Here is a 20950-nt window from a genome sequence, read left to right as displayed (position 1 = left end):
TTCTGCTCAAGTGTTGCAATTTTGCAACAGTCTCGCATTGGAACAACGGTGTTGATTAAGTTATTTTAAGCATCTTCACCATAAAACAAAATAAAACGAGTTGGAGTTGCTTTCATTTTTCTTATCTTGTGTGTTTTAGATAAAGCTGTGTTTAGGCGGGCTATATGTAAACTACCGAAGATAGAAAATTACAGAGTTTTCCTTGGCTCATTTTCGCACACTATCCTGTAGTAGTGCCGATAAAAACCTTACAAAATGTACTGTTATTTTATATTTCATAGATGACCTTACTTTTAGTTAAATACATTAGGTAACATTATCAGCCTTGAATTGTGTGCAAACAATCCAAGGTTTGCAATACACCAAAAGTTTCTTAATTAATAACAATATTGTCTGCTTTACTTGAATGGTAATCGCTTTTCCAAGTTAGACTCTTTGTTAAAGTGAAGTCTGAAAAGTTGTGGCAGAGATGTGTAAACTCGACAAATATAATAAGACGAACTATAAAATAATAAGTAAAAAATAAATTACTACGCTTGAACAAAATACCATTTAATGATTCCAACCTTTCCATGGTTTTGTAATCTGGTTCTTGAATGTTATTGATGTCTTTGGAGTAACTACACGTTACATAATGGTCGGTTTTTCTCAAGAAAGCAACGGCGCTATAAATTTTCCGTGCTGACTGTCTCCCTTCGCTTTACATTCATTAATAAAGACTACCCAGTGAATATTGATTACCTGACTCGGATTTGAAACAAACGGGGACAACCATGAGTGTCCTCTTATTAACGAACATAACATTGACATACTTGCGGTGGATTTCTACTGATTCCGTATGAAAAACTCCACTTTTACGGTCAAAACGAAGAATATTTACATATTTGTATAATCTCGTCATTTTTGCCTGAGATTCTGCAACTATAAGAACAAAATGAATAGTTTCCCAAAGTGTGTCAAGGTGCAAGTTATTTTGTTGGAAGTGTTTTTACGACGCCTTTTTCGAAAAATGCGAGTTTCTAGAACACGTCGCCGCATTAATTCCAGATTATGATAACGCCGATATTTAATTCATAACTTTTAAGTCGCCGCACCGACTTCGCACTGCTCCATATTATTTATCGCATAAATAACTAATTCTAAATCACATGATAACGTTCAGCATGATGTGTTCAAATAAAGTTTTATGTTTTGTCCTTGCAAGCCTTGAACCGACTCAGTGAGCTTACACGTGCCAAAATAGACCTTCAGAGCTAATAATGATAAGTTTTTCATTCTCGTGCTATGGAAAACCAAGTCGACATCTTTCACGTGTCGTTTTTCTTGCAAATTTATGGGTATTAATAATACCCACGGTTTCTATAAATAATGCGAATTAGATTGTCAATTAGTTCGGTAACTAGAAAAATTAATCGCGCATTGTTAATAGGAAAAGTCTATTTTTAACCGTGGAAAGTCAGTCACCCTGTAGATTTTTGAAAACGAGATTGAAATTCGCACCTTGACTGGCAGATGTGACCAGGATGTGGGTAACCTAACCTGCAACCGACCATTAAACTCTGCACAGGAAACCAGCAGCATTCTCGTTCTTCCACAGGCTCTCAGCGTTTACAAAAAGACTTTTTATGTAACGTATTTGGAGCACTTTTTGGGTGATGTAAACTGTGGTGAAATTAGCAAAGAGAAAGTGCTCGGCACAGTAATATGCTAATATTTTTTATTTCTAACTTACACCGAATTTCACAACTCACCCGCATTTTGTCGCTTCGTAATACAGAAATCCGTTTAATTTTATGCTAAATGACGATTTTTTGTACATTCTAGCCGTTTTTTGGCTTAGATTCGCAGAATTGAGCTCGAAATCCAGAAAACTACCAGTTTTTATCAACATTCAACAGCTAAATCGCGAGAAAACAGCTGAAATCTTCACGAAATCTGCAAAATTCGTAGAGAAATCCGCTTATTTTGATGACGATTTTTTGTACATTTTATCCGTTTTCTGGATTGGATTCGCAGAGTAGAACTCAAAATCCAGAAAACTACAGTAGACTCTCGATAATTTGAAATTCACGGGACCTGGCAAAAAGTTCAAATTATCGAGAGTTCAAAATATAGTGTGATTCAAATAATCGAAAGGCAGAGAAGAAAAAATTCAAATAAACGAGAGTTTGTGACAATAGTCAAAATAAACAAACCAATCAGAGGAGAGAGCGTAAAATCCACTAACTCCACTTTGAAGAAATCGTAAAACTTATGTTTCGTAAGCTATGAATTTTTCTGGTGAAACAGATTTTATGCTACGACGAAACTTCCAAGAACCCTTTATTAAAAGAGTAAAAAAATCTGATTTTAAAGCTGCAATAGAACTTTCAAGAATGACTTGTTCTGAAGTTTCTGTTTTTTTTTTGTCCGCCCACGCGAGAAACTTCAAATTAACGAGAGTTCGGGAGGGAAAAATTCAAATTATAGAGTGTTGGCGGGAAAAAAATCTAGATTTTACTTCAGACTAACGAGGGGACCAAAATACATTGAAATTTTGAAAATTGAAAATCGAGGGGAAAAAGCTTCAAATTATCGAGTGGCTACTGTATTTTTATTTTCGAGGTTCTACGTAAATTACAATTTATAAGATTGTTATTTCGCCAGTAAAAAGATATTTTTTGTTACAGTCAATCTTTCTGGAGTGGATCGAGTTAATATGGCCCACTTTGATCTACTCAAAGTTCTTGGAACAGGAGGTGAGTCGACTTTTGTTTTTCTTACTCATAGTAACTACTTTGTTTACAAATAATTTCATGTTGTTTACTTGTTTCGAACAATTTGATATGTTGATTTGTCTAGAATAGTAAACTGAGTTTGCACGAAGTGGTGCTAATATTTTGAACGTTGCACAACAATAATAACAACTCTGCATCGTGTTGATAATTCTGATATCTATTTTTATCTTAGGTTTATTATGTTATTTTCGGTTTAAAGAACACCAAACTCACAATCTCATTCTTGGTTAATAAATTAAACTGATTTGAATAAATTAAGCGTTAAGGTAATTAATGCCCAGCCTAGGAGAGGAAGAAACTCAGTTACCAATTCAGAGGTCAAGTGGAACCTGAGCGATCAGCTACCACGATTTGTAACAATCTTGAAACGCATTAGCATTGTTTTAAAATTGATCAATAAAAAGGCGCCACTATTATTATATTCACACATTTTAGCATTAAGGTGTTGCTTCGTGTTTGGTGGCGCAACTGTGACAAAATATTCGACGGAACAATGCGCATATAAACGTTTAATTTTAATGATCTTTTATTCATTTCTCACAGGTAGACTTATTTTTAAAAATATCGCAATTTAAATAACCAGTCGTATAATTTGAATGTCTGGCAAAACAATTAAAGAGTGAAATGTAAAAACCGCCGCAATTACAGAATTAATTCCGCGTGGCAAAAAATCAATTTGACTTTCTACGCGTTTATCAAGGCTGTTTGATTTCCTGATGTCCTCCAGATGGTAAGATAACATTCGATATTCGTACTTTATGAGTCATTTACCTTTAACTTTCGAACGTTGATAAACCTCGCTTGAAATTTTTCAAATCCGATAAGTGGATGCCACGAGCGAGTTTTTTTGCACCTGGAAAAATTATGTCGTCGTTTGTTTGCAAATGAGATTTGTACTATGACCGGAAAGTGACCCGCGATTAATTGATTTCCAAATGGTTTTTAATAGATCTACAAACGTCACCAAAGCCTATCGAATCTTAAGTCAACGTCCTACTTATGTGGCTAAGACAATGTCCAGGTGGTGGTCAAAACCAATCAGATTTCGAGAAAGACGATGATCGGTGCGACATACGTAGTCCGTAGTACTCGTAGATGCGGGACAGGTGATTTGTTGCAGTACGGTCGTGGTCAGTGTTGCGTACGACCTTAGAGGAAGGTCGTTACACTCTGACTTAGTCCAAGATATTGGTGGGTTTATCCGTACATATTTTGACAGAAAAATTGCTTGTTTTGACAAGTCCCAAATTCGGACTCTTCTTAGAACCATGTGGTTCAGAGAGAAGCATCCTTGTTTGGCTTATAAGGTCACAGGCAATTTAAACCTATTACGAAAAACCTGAGATGATTCATCTTCCATCAACGGTAACCAGAATATGGAAAATATTTGGCAATGCCGAGAAAATTGACTTCATGACAGATGTTAAAAGGCACGCAGTAAAATAACAGTACGTGCTTCATTTATTTTCATCTATGGAGCTTCGAGCAACAAATATCTAAATGGATAGTGAATGGTACGACTTTGCACTCTGCGACAATAGATAACGCGATTATTAAAAACATGTTTTGGACTGAGTACTAATCGTCTAATTTTTCGTGGATCAATCAAGCCGCTGAACTAACCTAACGTGTTTTCTTTTGCAGCATATGGTAAAGTATTCCTAGTGAGAAAACGTGGTGGATCGGACAACAACCGCCTGTACGCCATGAAAGTACTGAAAAAGGCAACTATAGTACAGAAGAAAAAGACTACAGAACACACAAAAACAGAAAGACAAGTACTAGAAGCCGTCCGCGACAATCCCTTTTTAGTAACATTACACTACGCCTTCCAAACCGATGCCAAATTGCACTTAATACTTGGTAAGTTGAGTTTGTAACATTAAATATTAATGACCATAGTAAGCGTTGACCTTTTTTCAAAGGTGGTTTTGCTTGAAGTTAGCACGTGTGGCAAACGTGTTTTTATTTCATCGCGGTGTTAATTAGAACAGTACGTTAAACAGCGTTTAACTGTAAAGAATCGGAAATTGTTCATTTGGCAATGCAGTCCTGTGAATCATCATCGTGCCATGCCGGCGGTCATCATGTTAGATATTTTTTTGTATTCCTTATTCTGAGCTGACTCATTAGGAAACTGCATCGGATGTGCACGTTTCGCGTTACGAACACCCGAAGAACTCGACATTGCAACTTTCATTATTATTTTAAATTTTAAAATATCGGTTCGACCTAATTTGGTGAATTGTTGCCAACCGCATTACTGAAAATAGCGAATTTGTATTCTTTATTGGGAAGTATGATGCGGAATCCTTGAGGCTTGTATGTCAATGTCCACACGCGGCGTACTTTATTCAAGGAGCTTAAAATGACACTCGGGACGAATGTACCATATTTAACTGCCAAAATATCGCCACGGCAAGGTCATACGCTGAAGTACAGGTAAACGAACGGAATGGGTTTTCTGTGAAAGTCTGGGTGGAGTTTTGCCAGTTTTGCTATTTACTTCAATGAGAAGATTTTATATTTTGTCAAATCATCGTTTCAACAATGGAAAGCGGTGTCAACTCGCTATGGCAGGTTCTCATGTAACAACAGCGCATTTTAGTAAATTGAAGCATGTGTTCCGATCATTAATTGCAGACGTGGTTTTAGAGAACTTTCTCGTTGGGCAACGCGCAGTTTTAACCCTTTGTCTACAAATAGCAGTGTGTTATGACATGATATTTTAATGTGGCCCAAAAATTATCCAATTTTTAACCAAAAAACTGCGGGTATTGCCTAAAAAGATCTTGAAAATGCTAATATGCCGAAAAAAACAAATAATTTTTGTAACGGGAAGTTAATTGAAAATTCCATAGATGGACGCTGGTCAATTTGTGTGATCACGCCTTACAGCTGTCAAAATATTCGTTTAGAGAGAAAATTGAAGAATTCTTCCGAACGCTGCAGAAAAAAACTACATATTCATATTCCGTGATGTTCCCAATAAATTCTCTGCATTTAGGTTTATTAGAATCCCCTTGTCATGTCGCATATAAATAATCTCAAAGCCTTATTTCTTATATGGTCGTACGTTCACTGATGAACAGTCTCAAGGTAATGTCCTGTAAACAGTAATATCTAGTGAAAGTGAGTGAGATAAACGCTTTCATATTTCATGCACTTTCTCTTTTCTAAAGGTAAGCAATATTTGAGAATTATTTGAATAAACACAGTACAATAATTCCTTTCAATACTTTAAAATTCAAATTACACGCAACTAGTCGACCGATAGAATTATCGAGTTCCGTCCTTTACATAGTATTGATTTCCTAATTTCAATTAGATTCGTAATAACTTCGCAGTACGAAATTGAGCAACATCTTTTGTGTTGTTATCGAACGGTGCGAAACTTTAAAAATCGCGATAAGAAAAACGAAAACAAAGCAACGTTTATGGTGCAAACAGAAGAATTAAAATCCGATTTTTTTCGTTTTCCACTCCGTAAAAACCGGTAAAATGAAAGGCTGCATGAGTGAAAGCTTGTCGAGGTAAATTGAAAACAAAAGTATTTGGTTAATAAAAAATGAAAATGCAACCTTCTGGAAGCGCAATTCAGTGAAATCCGAATTTTCAGCATAAATGCGGACGCTTCAGTCGATAAAGAAACCCGCCAAGAATGTTAAGCAATAAAAAAGTGACCTATATACCAACAGGAAAAAATAAATTGAGAATTAACATTGGATTGACCTGTCTACTCTGAAAATCTAGCACATGTCGAATTCCCAACAATTCGTGGTGGTGGTTTTATCTGGTGGTGGAAATAGTAATTTCCATTTCCAGCTCTAATTTTCCTGCAATAATAGGATTTCGTAAGATTTATCTAAATTTGGAAGAATTTTTCAAGATTTTTTAACATGATTGAGGAATTTCTAGATCTTATAGGACTTTTAGGGTTTGTTTTGATTTTTCGGTACCTTTAGGAACTTTTTATTATCCTTTGAGAAATGTGCGAAGTTTTCAAGATTCTTTCGAGATTTTTAGAATTTTTAAGGATTCTTTTAAATTGCATAGAAGAAGAATTTTTTCAAGACTCACCCACAGAGTTTTATCTTTTTTCATTATTTTTTGAACGCGTATGAATTTTTGAAGATTTTTTAACATCCTTTTGAGATCTTCAGGAGGTTTGAACATCATTCAAAATTATTTGAGATTTTTTAAAATGTTTTTAGATATTCTGAAGGATTCCGAAAGATTTATTCAAATTTTAAGGAATTTGTCAAGATTGAGGATTATTGAGAAATTTTCCAGATCCTTGAGGACTTTCTTAAAACTTTTTTGGATTTTTCAGAACCTTTAGCTTTTTTTCATTATCCTTTGAGAGTTGTGCGCATTTTTGAAAATCCTTGAAGATTTTTTAGGATTCTTTAGAATTTTTGAAGATTTCTGCAAAGTGCATAAACCTTCTCAGGACTCTTTAGGACTTGCCCACAGAATTTTAAACACTATTTATTTTTTTGGGAAGCGTAAAATTTTTTGAAGATTTTTGAATGTTCTGTTGAGATCTTTAAAAGGTTATTTGAGATTCTTGAAAATCCCTTTAGATATTAAGAATTTCGTAGGAAGCTACGCGGAATATTTCCATCAATATCACAATCGCCGAAACGCAGTGTCGACGACTGGAAGTGGTCGTTGATCCTGGTAAATATTTGGATCGCGAATACATCGAGAACACAAGTTGACATGAATGTTAATGCGTGTTCTTTGTTTTATCACGTTGCGCTTATTATCTGTTATTGAACATGTATGGGCAGACGTGGTGAAGAAGTACGTAAATGAACGACTTGCTACGTAATGAATTAATGAAAAACGGACGTAATAACACGACACGATAATGAAAATATTTTGTAGTTTTGCGTCACGTATATTTGTTGAAACGTATTATTTCAAGTTGTTTGTGTAAATCCCCATTATAAGACTCATGTTGTTGTTGCGGAATTCATGCTTCTGAAAAGTCGGTTTAAAAACATGTTTTTCTTTTTCAGATTACGTGGCTGGTGGAGAATTATTCACACATTTGTACCAAAGAGAACATTTCACAGAAGACGAAGTTCGCATTTATATCGGAGAAATTATTCTAGCGCTCGAGCGACTTCACAGCGTAAGTTTGCCACTTTTATTGGCGAAATGTTGAAAACTCATTTTGTCCAACCGGTGTATAAATAGAACGTCCTTCACAATAAAAGTAATACGGCAATCAAAGGTTGTTCACAAATAGAACAAAGAGTTTGGTTGATAAACAGGAGTCGTTTACCCAAACAAGCTCGTTTTCATGTTGAAAATATTAACAAAGAAACAATTAAAGCTTAATTTATTCCGTTGTCTTATTGAATTTCGAAGTGTGTAGCTTGAATTTCAAGTATCGTCTGCTGGGTCAAACTATCATTTATTCATTATTATCTACCCAGTCGCATAATAGATTATTCTTTGAATTCAATGAAAGAATGGAGTAATTATTTTATTGGATGTGGGGGGTTAATCTGTTGAAACAATTCTTCAACTTAATTACTCGTGAACTAAAATGGCGCTTTATCAAATATTTTTTTATCACTACAAGACCTTAAGAGAAAATACCAAACTGATACGACAACGGTAAACATAACATGTTGGTTCTTATAATTCCACAATCCAAGGTCGTCTTGTAAATTCCCGAACGCAAATGGAATTTCTCAAGTAGGATTTCTTATAAATGTCTATTTTATTGTCAAAATATTCAAATGGTGAAATCGGACTTTCACTCGACTCTTTTTACACTTTGGTTTTAGCTGCAACCTTCCAGTAATTAACCACAGATTTTAGTTTGCATAACTTCTTCCGATAATATCGCATCGAAGCCTGGAAGTTATTGTTTTTGATCACCTGGTTTCGGCTCTTTAATCCATGATCATAAAACTGACGATGCCACGCGACACAAGAAGCCTTGAGAGTATGCCAACACGTTTAAAATTACTTTTTTACGCAACTTTGAAGGATACCGAATCAATCAATATTAATCCTGGGGTTCGCAATAAATTTCGTTATCTGATTACGGACGTTAACTGAATTTTCCCAAAACAGGCATAAATACGCGATAATTGTTTTATTTACTTTGAACGATTGGCGTCATTTCCTTGGTTCGGATATTTTACGCGGTCGCAACCCCTACTGCGTTAGGACATGCCAGGATCTAACACATGGGGCTAAATTGTTGGGTCGTTAACCCTTCAGTAAACATGCTGTTTAATGTACATAGAACACTCAAATTTATGGCTTCATGTGGTCTAACGAAGTATATTTCTAAATTTGATACAATCCGGTTACATGAAATGTCATTTGGTTGCTGGTGGTTTTTAACAGTACGATAGGTGAAGTTTTGATAACTCAAGAAACTATTAGAACCATGCCGTTGACCTCGTTATTACGGACTAAGTATATCACATAGTAGTCACACGTGTTGGTTTTTATTGTCCGGGCTAACATTCTTAACATCGATACAACGGTATGCACAAATGCTTTAATGTTATCCTTGTTTATTATTACATTCCCGTCACTTTAAACGTCAATTCACGTCCGAGTTTATCTCATAAAGCGCATTGAATGAATTCCATCGTTTGAAATTTGGCAGGCAGTTCCTGTTTTTATAGTCCCCAAGCCACCGAAACAGATATCTCTCACATTTCAACTGGTATAATTAGCCAGACACTAGATATCGAGCTTATGGTGGTAAAAACGCTTTGAAAATTTGTTACTCAACAAGCCAAGAAGTCTCTGTTTTGCGTTTCTGGCGGTGTATAAATTCAGGGTGCCCAAACCACAGCTGTTGCAATATGGCACATGACGAACCCTTAGGACAAAGGACAATAGAGACCAAAATCGCTGCCAACTTGTTGAGTCTGTTATAACACCTGGTGGTGCAGTCGCACCTCACAAGACATTTAACCGAGATACAATTATGCGCACAGTCATTGGACCCTCCAGTCATTTAACATTTAACAAAATTTTCTTTCCATACGCCCGTTGCATGAGAAGATACATTTAATATTTAAAACAGTAGCGTAACGTCTTTTCAACGAGTTTTTAATAAGTAATGACTGTCTTAAGTGGAACCATCTGCTCCCATGATATTTAGCAGAGTTTTAACAAATAAACAAAGCCACTTTCCAAGATGTCGTATTGATTTTTGCCGTTTTACAGTTAGGAATTATCTACCGAGATATCAAGCTGGAAAATATTTTGGTGGACGAATCCGGTCATATCGTTTTGACCGACTTCGGACTGAGCAAGGAGCTACCTAGAGAAGGCGATTGTGATCAGCGAGCTTACTCATTTTGCGGCACAATCGAATACATGGCGCCGGAAGTTGTCAAAGGAGGAACGCAAGGACACGATATCGTAAGTTTCAGATTTAATCTGTTGCCATAAGGGGCTAAATCTTTTTCTTTTTTCACCTTCCAGTAGTCTGGTGGGGTCTGACAGACCCAGAGGTGGACATAAAGCGTTGCAATGTCTAAACTAATTGACTCAAAAAGCCCAAATCTCTTATAGCTGCTTATTTTGACTCATTCTAACTACCGTCTCTTTTGTTGTGCAAAGATATAAAATTCGTAATAAAATAAATATATTGACCGGGACTGAAACATTGTTTTCGAATGATGAAAGGAAAATAGATTATCTATGTGATAATGACTTATACAATGAATATTTTAGCGTAGAATCCATGATTTTGAGTGTTTTTTCACTTTTGACTCTTTAAACTGTTTGAAACGTATTATATGTTTTGACATTTTTCTCATAAACTACAAAAGATGAGAATTTGAAATTTTGACAACAAAAGTTATGGTTCAGCCGGAAGTAGTAGTCAATTTGATTATTTAAAATGAAACACCCCATATATTATTGCAAATTCAGATTTTACATTCAAATTAAGGGTGACTTTATGTATAATGTGCTATGCTTAAATTGAACCATTTCAGAGATGTCTCGATTTTTGTAAAAAAAATTGCACAACAGAGGTGAATTTTTCATTCCGAGATAAATACCCCATAATCTATTTTAAAATCGCCACGTTAATTGGAAAATAAGCACAATACAAACGCACAATAAAATTTTGCGTTAACTTTATGTATTGGACACCTATTTCCTACTAAAAATACGGAAAAAAAAGAAGTGTTTTTACTCTTTTGTTTCCAATTTTTTAAGCATTCTTTGGAATGGTGACAATTCAATTTTATGTGGGGTTTTTATAAACAAATTTGGTGATGTAATGGAAATAAAAAATTCTTAATAGAATTAAAAAATGCTATAAAATATAGGGTGTTCTATTTACACTGAATACATTCTTCTAGTTTACAATGTTTTAAATCATTTTCAAGCAACTTGCAGTATTGAATTTCATTTTAAGCCAAAAAATTGATTGATCTGAAAAACTGAAAATATCGTCCGGTTGAACTAGCAGACTATGGAAGGTTAATTTTCATTTCTGCAACTTTGAGTCCGTTTTAATGAATTCCTTTCTTTTTGTTGTTTATTATCCCGTTCGAGTGAACTTTAAGAGATGCAATCAAGCCGTAAAAAATTTCGGTTATACAACTAGCCTTAGTATAAAATACCACATGTTACCGATAGGTTGCAAAATCTGAACAAACTCAAATTTCTTTAGATAAAGATCGTAAAAAATAATAAAATAAATTTGAACTAGTATAATTTAAATGTCAATAGTTTTATCTAAATTTTACTTTGTTGGTGCTACTAGGAAAATTTTGATAAGCATCGAAAAAATTTCAGTTACATAATACTCATAAAGACAATCGCGATTAACCGTTAAAATTTCCAAGTGGGGGCCATATTTTATCTAGTTCTACCTGCTTGTTTGAAGGTCCGTTTTGTATACAAAGATAGGATTTAAAATGCCTTGTCATCACGAAATTGAATCGGTTACATAGTCAAGTATGAATGAAACTGTACTAAACAAAACAATGAATGGCAGTACCAGCAAAAACCTAATTAAAAACCACTGATCGCTTCTAAAGTGAGCAGGATTGTTACATTTCACATTCACTGCAAAAGTACGACAATTTCCCAATGTCGATAAGTTGTTAGTTTGATTACATACTTAAATACAATGACTGCTTCTTGCCAGTATTGGTTCCATTATTGCTTAATATAGTCGCTAAAGAATCTACGTGCGTGACCGAACCTTCCCCCTTGGGTAAATTTGACCCAAATCAGTAGCCAATGAAACTAGGTTAGATTTCGGTTTAAAGATCTGATGGTAGTGCTACCAGATCGGTAAATTTCACTTTCACTACATAATTTCGTCGTATTAGTCTAAAACACGCTATAATCGTCACCTAGTTTAACTTAAACAGGCATTAATCTTAGGTAATAAGAGCTCTACTTTAACCGAAAATTTGTGGGAGAAGATAATCACCCGGTATACAAGCACCTGGCCTTTGAACGAGATGATTCAGAGACGAAAGATACAGGTAGACAGATGTTGGGTGTAGGGCATTCTTGCCCGAAAAATATTTTCAGACTGACTCAAGTAAAAACTGTTACTAAAATCATATGAACAAGTTGGTTACCTAGAAACCTAGTTATATAATGGCGGTCTCAAGTAAATTATTAAGATGAGTGGTATTCAAATAGTTGCACATTTTGTCGCTTCTGTAGTCCTTGAACTGCCAATCCGTTGTTACCACCCACGCCGTGTGCATCAGTGGATGTGTAAATTAATGGTTCTTGGCCTCCAGCAAAGCACCTTGTTATTTGAAACGAGAGTAAATTCACTGCCTCCAAAGTGTTACGACAGTTAGTCGTGAAATTCTTTTCCTCTGATGGCGGCAGGTTCAGGAAGTAAGCGAAAGAACAGTTATTAGCAACGTGGGACCTGGGCAACTTGTGCAACTTCTTCCGATGTGTTAAAATGATTTTCCCAGCATCGGCTGGTTTTTTCGTATCTGTGGAAGCAATTAGTAATTTCAAAATAGTTGCAGTAATGGTGCAACTACTCGGTTAATGTAAATATTGTTAAACAGCATATCCTACTTTCACTGCTAACAGTGCTCAATCTACCTTCTTCGTCTGGCATTTCCCAAGTGTCCGTTTCTATCGTCGTCCCACTTGGCTGGCTTCGAATCTGACCCACTTCTGTAGTGTTGTACAGTGTACTTGCAGGCCGGAATCGACTGGATTTTTTTATCAATTTAACTAACTGTTTATTCGTTCGTACAGTTATGTTGGTAGACTTTGGGGCATGGTGATCATGTCTATATGCATACCATCGCCGCAGTCACTTGCACATGCGAATGCCAGTCGTCGCAAGGATTCAAAAAAATGTTTATTTACAGTTGAGCGATAAATAGAAAGCATGGATAAAAATAATTCGCACCACATGCCAACGGTTCTTTAAGCTAAAAATAATTTTGCCCGATACGAGATATTATCAGACAATTGTTTTATCCTCGCTGACAAGAATTTCATTAACAGATAATCTAATATCCACGATTTTCGCGCTGAATTTTCCCGGAAGCCTCTATCTATATTTTACATTAATTATTATACATTAAACAAAAGATCCCAGTTTATAAGGTACATCATTAACTTAAAGTATACTTAATTAATTGGCTGTATTGTTAAAAGCACTGCATATTACATTAAACCGAATAAATTATTACACTAATCATGAACTACTTACAAGCGCGTAAACAAGAGAGAAAGAGCACATTTTATTATTAGAAAGTCCTTGATGTGTATTGAGTTATGCAATACAGGAACCATTACTACACTATTACAATGAAGTAAAAAGTGTCCTTTCAATATCGAACGTTGTCAAGTTGTACCTGCAGAAAATTTTAACCAGCGCGTGATATTTAAACCAACTCCAGACATTTTGGCTGATATTTAAGCTAATACTGAAAATTTGTGAGCTGCCATGAAATAACAAGTGTGCAAAACATTTGCAATCCTGCCTCAATCTGGGTCAGAAAAGTGTGTCAGCAATTGATCGCGCCCGAACCATATTAACGTAATGTTTATTGTTACGACATCTTAAAGACAAAGAAAGTATCCAATGATTGTTAATTTTATAAGTTTTATCGCTAAAATATTACCTTTCAACAAAATATTTGACTGTCCCATTGCCCTCTTTTTGCTTGGAAGATTCCTCGAGCCGTAAATTGTATCATAATTTAACTAGCAACGATAAAAAGCGTGTTAACGTTGTTTGGATTGGATGTGACATATTGACTTTGCTTTTTTTTCTTGGAGAAGTGCTTTGATGGGAAATCTATATCAAATCTCGGTCTCGGGGGATTTAAATGGTGTCAGGGTTTATCTACTCCATTTTAACAATAAGAGAATGTTTAAATATAATCGACAAATACTAATTACTAAAATTGTTTATTTTAGCACCGGATCAAGTCAAAATTTTTATAGAATCTGGGTCTTCAAGTGAATCTAGAGCGCTGCGGTTACAAAGCAAATAAATAATGAAAGAGAAAGGTGCAGAACTTAAATGATCTATGACACAAAATTAAGAACTGAAGAGCAATCAAATTTTGGAACGGGTCTATAGAAACGAATTGGAATATTGAAAGCAGTGTATAAAGATAACAATTGCGTTGTACTGAGAAGTGATAACAAAAAGGAAAAACGTAATTAAAATTCTATATGGTTGGCATTTTACCATAAAATAAAACAAGTGGAAAAAATTCAGTAGAAAACTTTTTATGTAACATTGAAAAAATATTTCTAACTAATGTTTAAAATCTATTGACTACAAAAATCTCTAGAGAAGTATTTGGAGTTTGGAATTGTATGTACATTTCTATCGATTTCTTCATAATTAACCGTTGAATCTTGCTAAAAATTTACTATTTGATGTATTTTGACCTCTACTTTGAGAATACAGCCTTCAAAACCGTTTTTTTTTCTAGAGTAGAAATCGTCATTTCACTGCAAATCTAAGTGATTTTTCGACGAGTTTTGTGGATTTCATGCACATTTTTGCCGATTTCTCTATAATTAACCGTTGGATCTTGCCAAAAATTGACTATTGCATATATTTCGACCTCTACTTCGCGAGTTTAGCCTCCAAAACCGCCTGTCTATAGCCGAAATCGTCATTTCAACTTCAAAGAAATCGTCAACTTCAAATTTAGGTGTTTGGATTTTTAAAATGTGTGCTTTTGCTCTAAAATTTTGGAATTTTGTAGAGTTAATAAACAACTTAAAAATAGTAACTTCTTCAAATTTCATATCTGTAGCACTAAAATTACCAAAATTACAAATTTTAGTGTAAAATGTCGAAACTTTTTGCTTGGTGTCGAAAATAAAAATTTCTAAAATCTGTCTTTTGCTCTACAATTTCGCAATTTGGTGGAATTAATACGCGACTCAAAAATAGTAACTTCCCCAAATTTCGTAGCTGTAGCACTAAAATTACCAAAATTACGAATTTTAGTTAACGATGTGAACTTTTTGCTTGAACTCAAAAATAAAAATTTCTAAAATATGTGTCTTTTGCTCTACAATTTTGCAATTTGGTGGAGTTAATACACGACTCTAAAATAGTAACTTCCCCAAATTTCGTAGCTGCAGCACTAAAATTACCAAAATTACGAATTTTAGTGAAAAATCTGGAAACTTTTTGCTTTGTCTTAAAAAAAAAATTTCTAAAATCTGTGTCTTTTGCTCTACAATTTTGCAATTTAGTGGAGTTAATACACGGCCCAAATATAGTAACTTCCCTAAATTTCATAACTGTAGCACTAAATTTACCGAAATTACGAATTTTAGTGAAGGATGTGGGAACTTGCTTGGCCTCAAAAATATAATGGATGTTGCTAAAAACTTACTATTTGATGTATTTCGACCTCTACTTTGCAAATACAGCCTGCAAAACCGTCTGTCTAAAGCAGAAATCGTCATTTGGCTCCAAATATCAGTGATTTTTTGTGGATTTCATGCATATTTGTGCCGATTTCTCTGTAATTAACCTTTGGGTTTTGCTAAAAACTCACTATTTGATGTACTTTGACCTCTACTTTGCGAATACAGCCTTCAAAACCGTTTTTCTAAAGCCAGAAATCATCATTTAGCTTCAAATATAAAGGTTGTTCCAATTTTTGCAATTTGACGACGAAAATATTTCAATAGCTTGTAAACAAATTGACAATTCCTAGAACTTTACAAAATACCAGTATTTAACATATTTACTAGTTAATAAGTAAAAACAAATATTTTCTTTACTACTTTATTGTGTTAACATGATTATATGCATTATTTTTGTATGCACACTATTTTGAGTTGTTAGGTTTCTTTAAAATTTTCATTCTGATTCGTTTTTTTCTTTGCAGGCTGTTGACTGGTGGTCGGTGGGCGTGCTAACATACGAACTATTAACAGGAGCTTCCCCTTTCACCGTCGAAGGCGAAAAAAACACACAACAAGAGATCTCTCGACGTATTTTAAAAACCACACCCCCCATCCCTGACTGTAAGTCATCAAAATAGCATGCACTTTACCGACTGACTTCTTATTCCAGCTCTTGGAAAAGAAGTTGCCGATTTTATCAGCAAGTTGTTAGTCAAAGATCCAAGAAGAAGACTCGGTGGTGGTGAAGGGGATGCTAAAGAACTGAAAAGGCATCCTTTCTTCAAGAGTTTAGACTGGAACAAGTTATCACGGAAGGAAATCCCCGCCCCATTCAAACCAGTAATTAGGTACGTGTAAAGGAGTTGTGTTGGTAAACGAGTTAATGTGGTTTTTCTTAGGAGCGAGCTGGACGTTTCGAATTTTAGTGAAGAGTTTACGCAGATGCCGCCTACGGATTCACCGGCAGTGGTTCCACCGAACTACGATAAAATATTCAAGGGGTACTCCTACGTGGCACCATCGGTGTTGTTCACCAAGAACGCGATTTCTGAAGAGATATTGAAGCCAAGCAAACAACACGACAGTACAAAATTGATGAATTGTAAGATAAATAATTCCCCGTTCTTCCAAACCTACGACATCGATTTAAACGAGCCCATTTTGGGCGATGGGACTTTCTCGATTTGCCGGCGATGCGTCCATTTGCAAACCGGGAAAGAATACGCGGTGAAAATTGTGAGTAGGAAGAAGGACTGCTCGCAAGAAATCAATCTTTTGAGGGCCTGCCAGGGACACCCCAACATTGTCAGTTTGTTTGATGTCATCCAAGACGAAGCACACACATATCTGGTGTTGGAATATTTGAAAGGAGGTGAATTATTCGAACGTATACGTAAAAAATCGAAATTTACGGAGTCTGAGGCTTCCGGAATTCTTCGCAAACTTGTATCGGCTGTGAATTTCATGCATTCGCGTGGTGTAGTTCATAGGGACCTGAAACCTGAAAATCTCGTCTTCACGTCGGAAGATGACAATGCAGAAATCAAAGTGATCGATTTTGGATTCGCCAGGTTGAAACAGGAGAAGGAGTCGCTTCATACTCCTTGCTTCACGCTGCATTATGCAGCTCCGGAGGTGTTAAAAGGCGATCCTGAAGGATATGACGAAAACTGTGATCTTTGGAGTTTGGGTGTGATCCTCTACACGATGTTAAGTGGAAAAGCGCCCTTCCATGCTCGCTCTAGAGACGAGAGCGTTTCCTCCATCATGGAACGCATCAAGGAAGGCGATTTTAGCTTCACTTCTACTGCGTGGACCGGAGTGAGCAATGAAGCTAAATCAGTAGTGAGGGGTCTGCTCACTGTTAACCCTAGTCAAAGGTTACGAATGAACCATTTAGAAACAAATTCCTGGGTCCAAGGCAACCAACATTTCATTTCAACGCCCTTGATGACCCCAGATATCCTTCTAGGAACATCTGCAGAGAAAAGCCTCCAAACGACCTTCAACGCGTTCCATAAAGCTCAACGTGAAGGCTTCAGACTGCAGGATGTTCTCAGCGCGAAACTCGCCCAGAGAAGAAGAATGAAAAAGAGTTCCTCCGACAACAACAGCACTTCTTCGTCGAGTTTCACAAGCGAAGGCTCTCTAAAAAGTGGACCAAAATTGTCTGTTGACGTCAAAAAGACTGATGACTCTAAAGAAAAAGTCAATTCGACGGAGCGCGTAGACAACGTTTTCAACTTCGGGGAGAAGAGAGTGACGGAATTTCTGGAGACGATGAGCTCGAACCCGTTGGATCCAGAAACTGATTACGCAAGGACTTCAGATTCGAGTTCCCGATGTGACGCTCTCAGAGAGTCGACGAGTTCCAGTGGAATTGTTATGTCAGACAAGAATTCAATTGATACGAAAGTTGTTAGGAAGCGACAGAGGAAAGTTTATGTACAAATTAGGAGAAGTGAACGAATTAGGAGAAAGCAAAGACAAGAAATTGATTTTGATCCTATGCCTTTAGTTCCTTTACCGAAAAACACTAGGAAAAGAAAAATCGACGAAAGTGAAGAAAGTGTTGAAACTTATGTGAATAAAAAACAAAAAGCTTCAAATAGGAAAACAAAGAAAAGTCAAATTAACCGATAATTCTACTGACAAAAGTACATCACTTAAGTTGGCAATGTGATCTTTCAAAAGACATTATCAGTGGGCCCAAACGGCGTTTTTGCGCAGGTATTTTTTGTATATAGCACGTGGTTATGCAATAATGAATAGAAAGGAAACTCGTTTTTGGGAGCACTGTTACTGTGATTGTGATAAAAGGTTTACCTAAAGTAATTTGTTTTGATGATCACATTTACAGTAAGTTCCATTTAGGTGAATAATCATTATCATTAAGTGCACTTCTTAGGCTGAATCTTTAATTGAATTAATATACCAAAAATTTGTAAATAAAAGTATATTAGATTTTTGTACATTATCAAATTTTGTCAGTGTAATGATTTTATACAGGTCCCATGTTTAAAGAAATTTTATTATATAAATGGTTGCAATTGAATGGTTAACATTTCTTACTTAAATATATTAGTGTTCTGAACTGCGGAATTGCTTAAATAATGTTGACTATTGTGTAAAGTTTTATATCTTCTAAAGTGTCTTTATTTTATTTCATTTAGTGCATATATTCATGGTGAAGACGATTTGAATCAAGTATATTTTCTTTATTAGGAGTTTTCCAATATTATATACTAAAAAATTAGTGTTTTTAATACGCATGACTAGGCGTTGTGTTTGATGTTAATACTTTAATCATTATTTATTTTCATTCTATTTATTCTCCTGTTACCTTAATAGAAAAATCACTTGTTTAAATCTTATTGTTATTGTTATGTATATTGTGCAACACTTCAAGCTGAAAGAATTTCATGAAAATGTGTTTTAGCATCCAATTACCTGGTCTATTTTAGTCAATATTGTTAGTCGTTAAGGGTTGTATGATCCGATTTATTTATATTTTTGCACTCAGGAACAGTTCTTTATTACAAATCACTAATTTGTAGGACATCCATTAATTATTTATAGAATTTAAAAAAAGTATTTGTTTTAAATTTACTTCAATATTATTTTAAATAATTTCTTCAGCATAGGTACATTATTGTGTCAAGCAAAGTATGTTCATATGAAATGATGGAGACCAAGTGGACAGTGCCTTTCCTCTCACAAGAGGCTGTCATGCTTGAAGGCAAATTCATAATTACTGTAACATGCCTTAATTATGTTAGTATTAAATATTTTGATTCTTTAACGACTTTTTTTTATCTTTTCCTTTACTTTGTACAATAAGAGCATACATAAGATCAAAAAACTTGACGTGCACTCAATTATTTTTTTCTTGATAATAACACTAATTGGCGAATGTTGCGTCAATCACTATTTATAAACAAAAAAACTGAAATGTAATCGAAGAGGACTGACGCAGAAAAGTAACTTTCGCCATTTTTTTAAATTGGTAATTCTTGGATTCTTGGACTTTCAAGGCGTTCGAGGTCTTCCAACATTCCTGCATTTATGAGGCACCGAAAAATTCGCTCCCGACACTGTAGGAAGATTTTGAGCTCAGTTCATTCAAGGAAAAAATTGCGTAAAATGAGCCCCAACACTTCATGGTTTGTTAAAAAATAAAGTATATAAATAAGGTATTAGCGTATTTAGATTTCCGTTTTTGCAGCCTTAATTCTCTTGAATATTATTGTTCTGAGGTAAATAAAACGACGGATTTTTGTACACTATAATTGTTTATAAAAGTTACAATTTATTTCCAAACTTTTAGAGAATCAACCTGAAAGAAGTCCTTAGCTATGAATGCTAATGTGGCAAAAATTTGCATCAAAATACAACATTGTAAAAAATTGACCTCACTAACTCAAAATTCACAATGTTGCAGTCAAATAGATGAATAATTGAATTGTTCGCGGTATGAATAAACAATAATAAACTAATTTAAATTGAACTATTTTATTACATTCACTTTCTTGTAGTTTTGGCGAAAAGCTACTCTCTGTAAAAAACACAAATCCTTTAATTTTTTTTTAATAAATTAATCGGACGTATTATTTTGTTACCTTCTCGCTGCTTCTTCTAAGTAGCTCAGCTAAACAACTAACTGTAATTTGACTTTCTAGTCTTGCATTTGCTGAAAGCAAACAAACACAAGACAACAGAAAGTCAACGCAACTATTGGTGGTGTTGTAAAATGAAAATTACGAAAACTACGAATTTTTGGGAAGGATTTCTTATATTTCGGCTTCGTCTTGAAAATAAAAAGTTCTCAAATTTGTCTTTCGATCTGCAATTGTCCAATTTGGCAGTTAATATACGATTCGAAACTAATAATTTTCAGTATTTCATAGCTGTTGTTCTAAAATTGCCAAAATTATGAATTTTAGGAGAGGATTTCTCATATTTCGCCTTCGCTTCAAAAATAAAAATTTCTAAAATTTGTGTTTTTTCATCTACAATTTGCTAATTTGGCAGAGTTAATATACAATTAAAAACTAGTAATTTTCTGCAATTTCATAGCTGTTGGTTCAAAATTATCAAAATTACGAATTTTTAGGAAGGATTGCTCGTATTTCGGCGTTGCTTTGAAAATAAAAATTTCTAAAAATTTATGTATTTTGATCTACAATTTTGCAATTTGGTAGAGTTAATTTACGATTAAAAACTAATAATTTCTTGATATTTTATAGCTGTTGTTCTGAAATTACCAAAATTACGAA

The 20950-nt window shown here is 34.8% G+C and overlaps 1 protein-coding gene across 2 annotated transcripts in view; it reads left to right on the top strand.

The window, feature by feature from the left end:
- Positions 1 to 19476, top strand: part of LOC148179875 (ribosomal protein S6 kinase alpha-5-like) — a 28073-nt gene extending 8597 nt beyond the window's left edge. For both annotated transcript variants that reach the window (XM_088050313.1, XM_088050312.1), the window contains exons 2-8: positions 2670 to 2738; positions 4422 to 4640; positions 7805 to 7920; positions 9993 to 10190; positions 16157 to 16295; positions 16345 to 16522; positions 16574 to 19476. In XM_088050313.1, coding sequence (XP_087906439.1) covers positions 2670 to 2738; positions 4422 to 4640; positions 7805 to 7920; positions 9993 to 10190; positions 16157 to 16295; positions 16345 to 16522; positions 16574 to 18317 — 2663 coding nt within the window. In that variant the 3' untranslated portion in view covers positions 18318 to 19476. The remainder of the gene's footprint in view (positions 1 to 2669; positions 2739 to 4421; positions 4641 to 7804; positions 7921 to 9992; positions 10191 to 16156; positions 16296 to 16344; positions 16523 to 16573) is intronic.
- Positions 19477 to 20950: the final 1474 nt, after the last annotated feature.

Source organism: Gnatocerus cornutus, chromosome 2 (assembly GCF_029298725.1).
Source record: "Gnatocerus cornutus isolate USDA-ARS CGAHR chromosome 2, icGnaCorn1.1, whole genome shotgun sequence".
NCBI classification, from domain to species: Eukaryota; Metazoa; Arthropoda; class Insecta; order Coleoptera; family Tenebrionidae; genus Gnatocerus; species Gnatocerus cornutus.
This window is presented reverse-complemented; position numbering and strand designations above follow the sequence as displayed.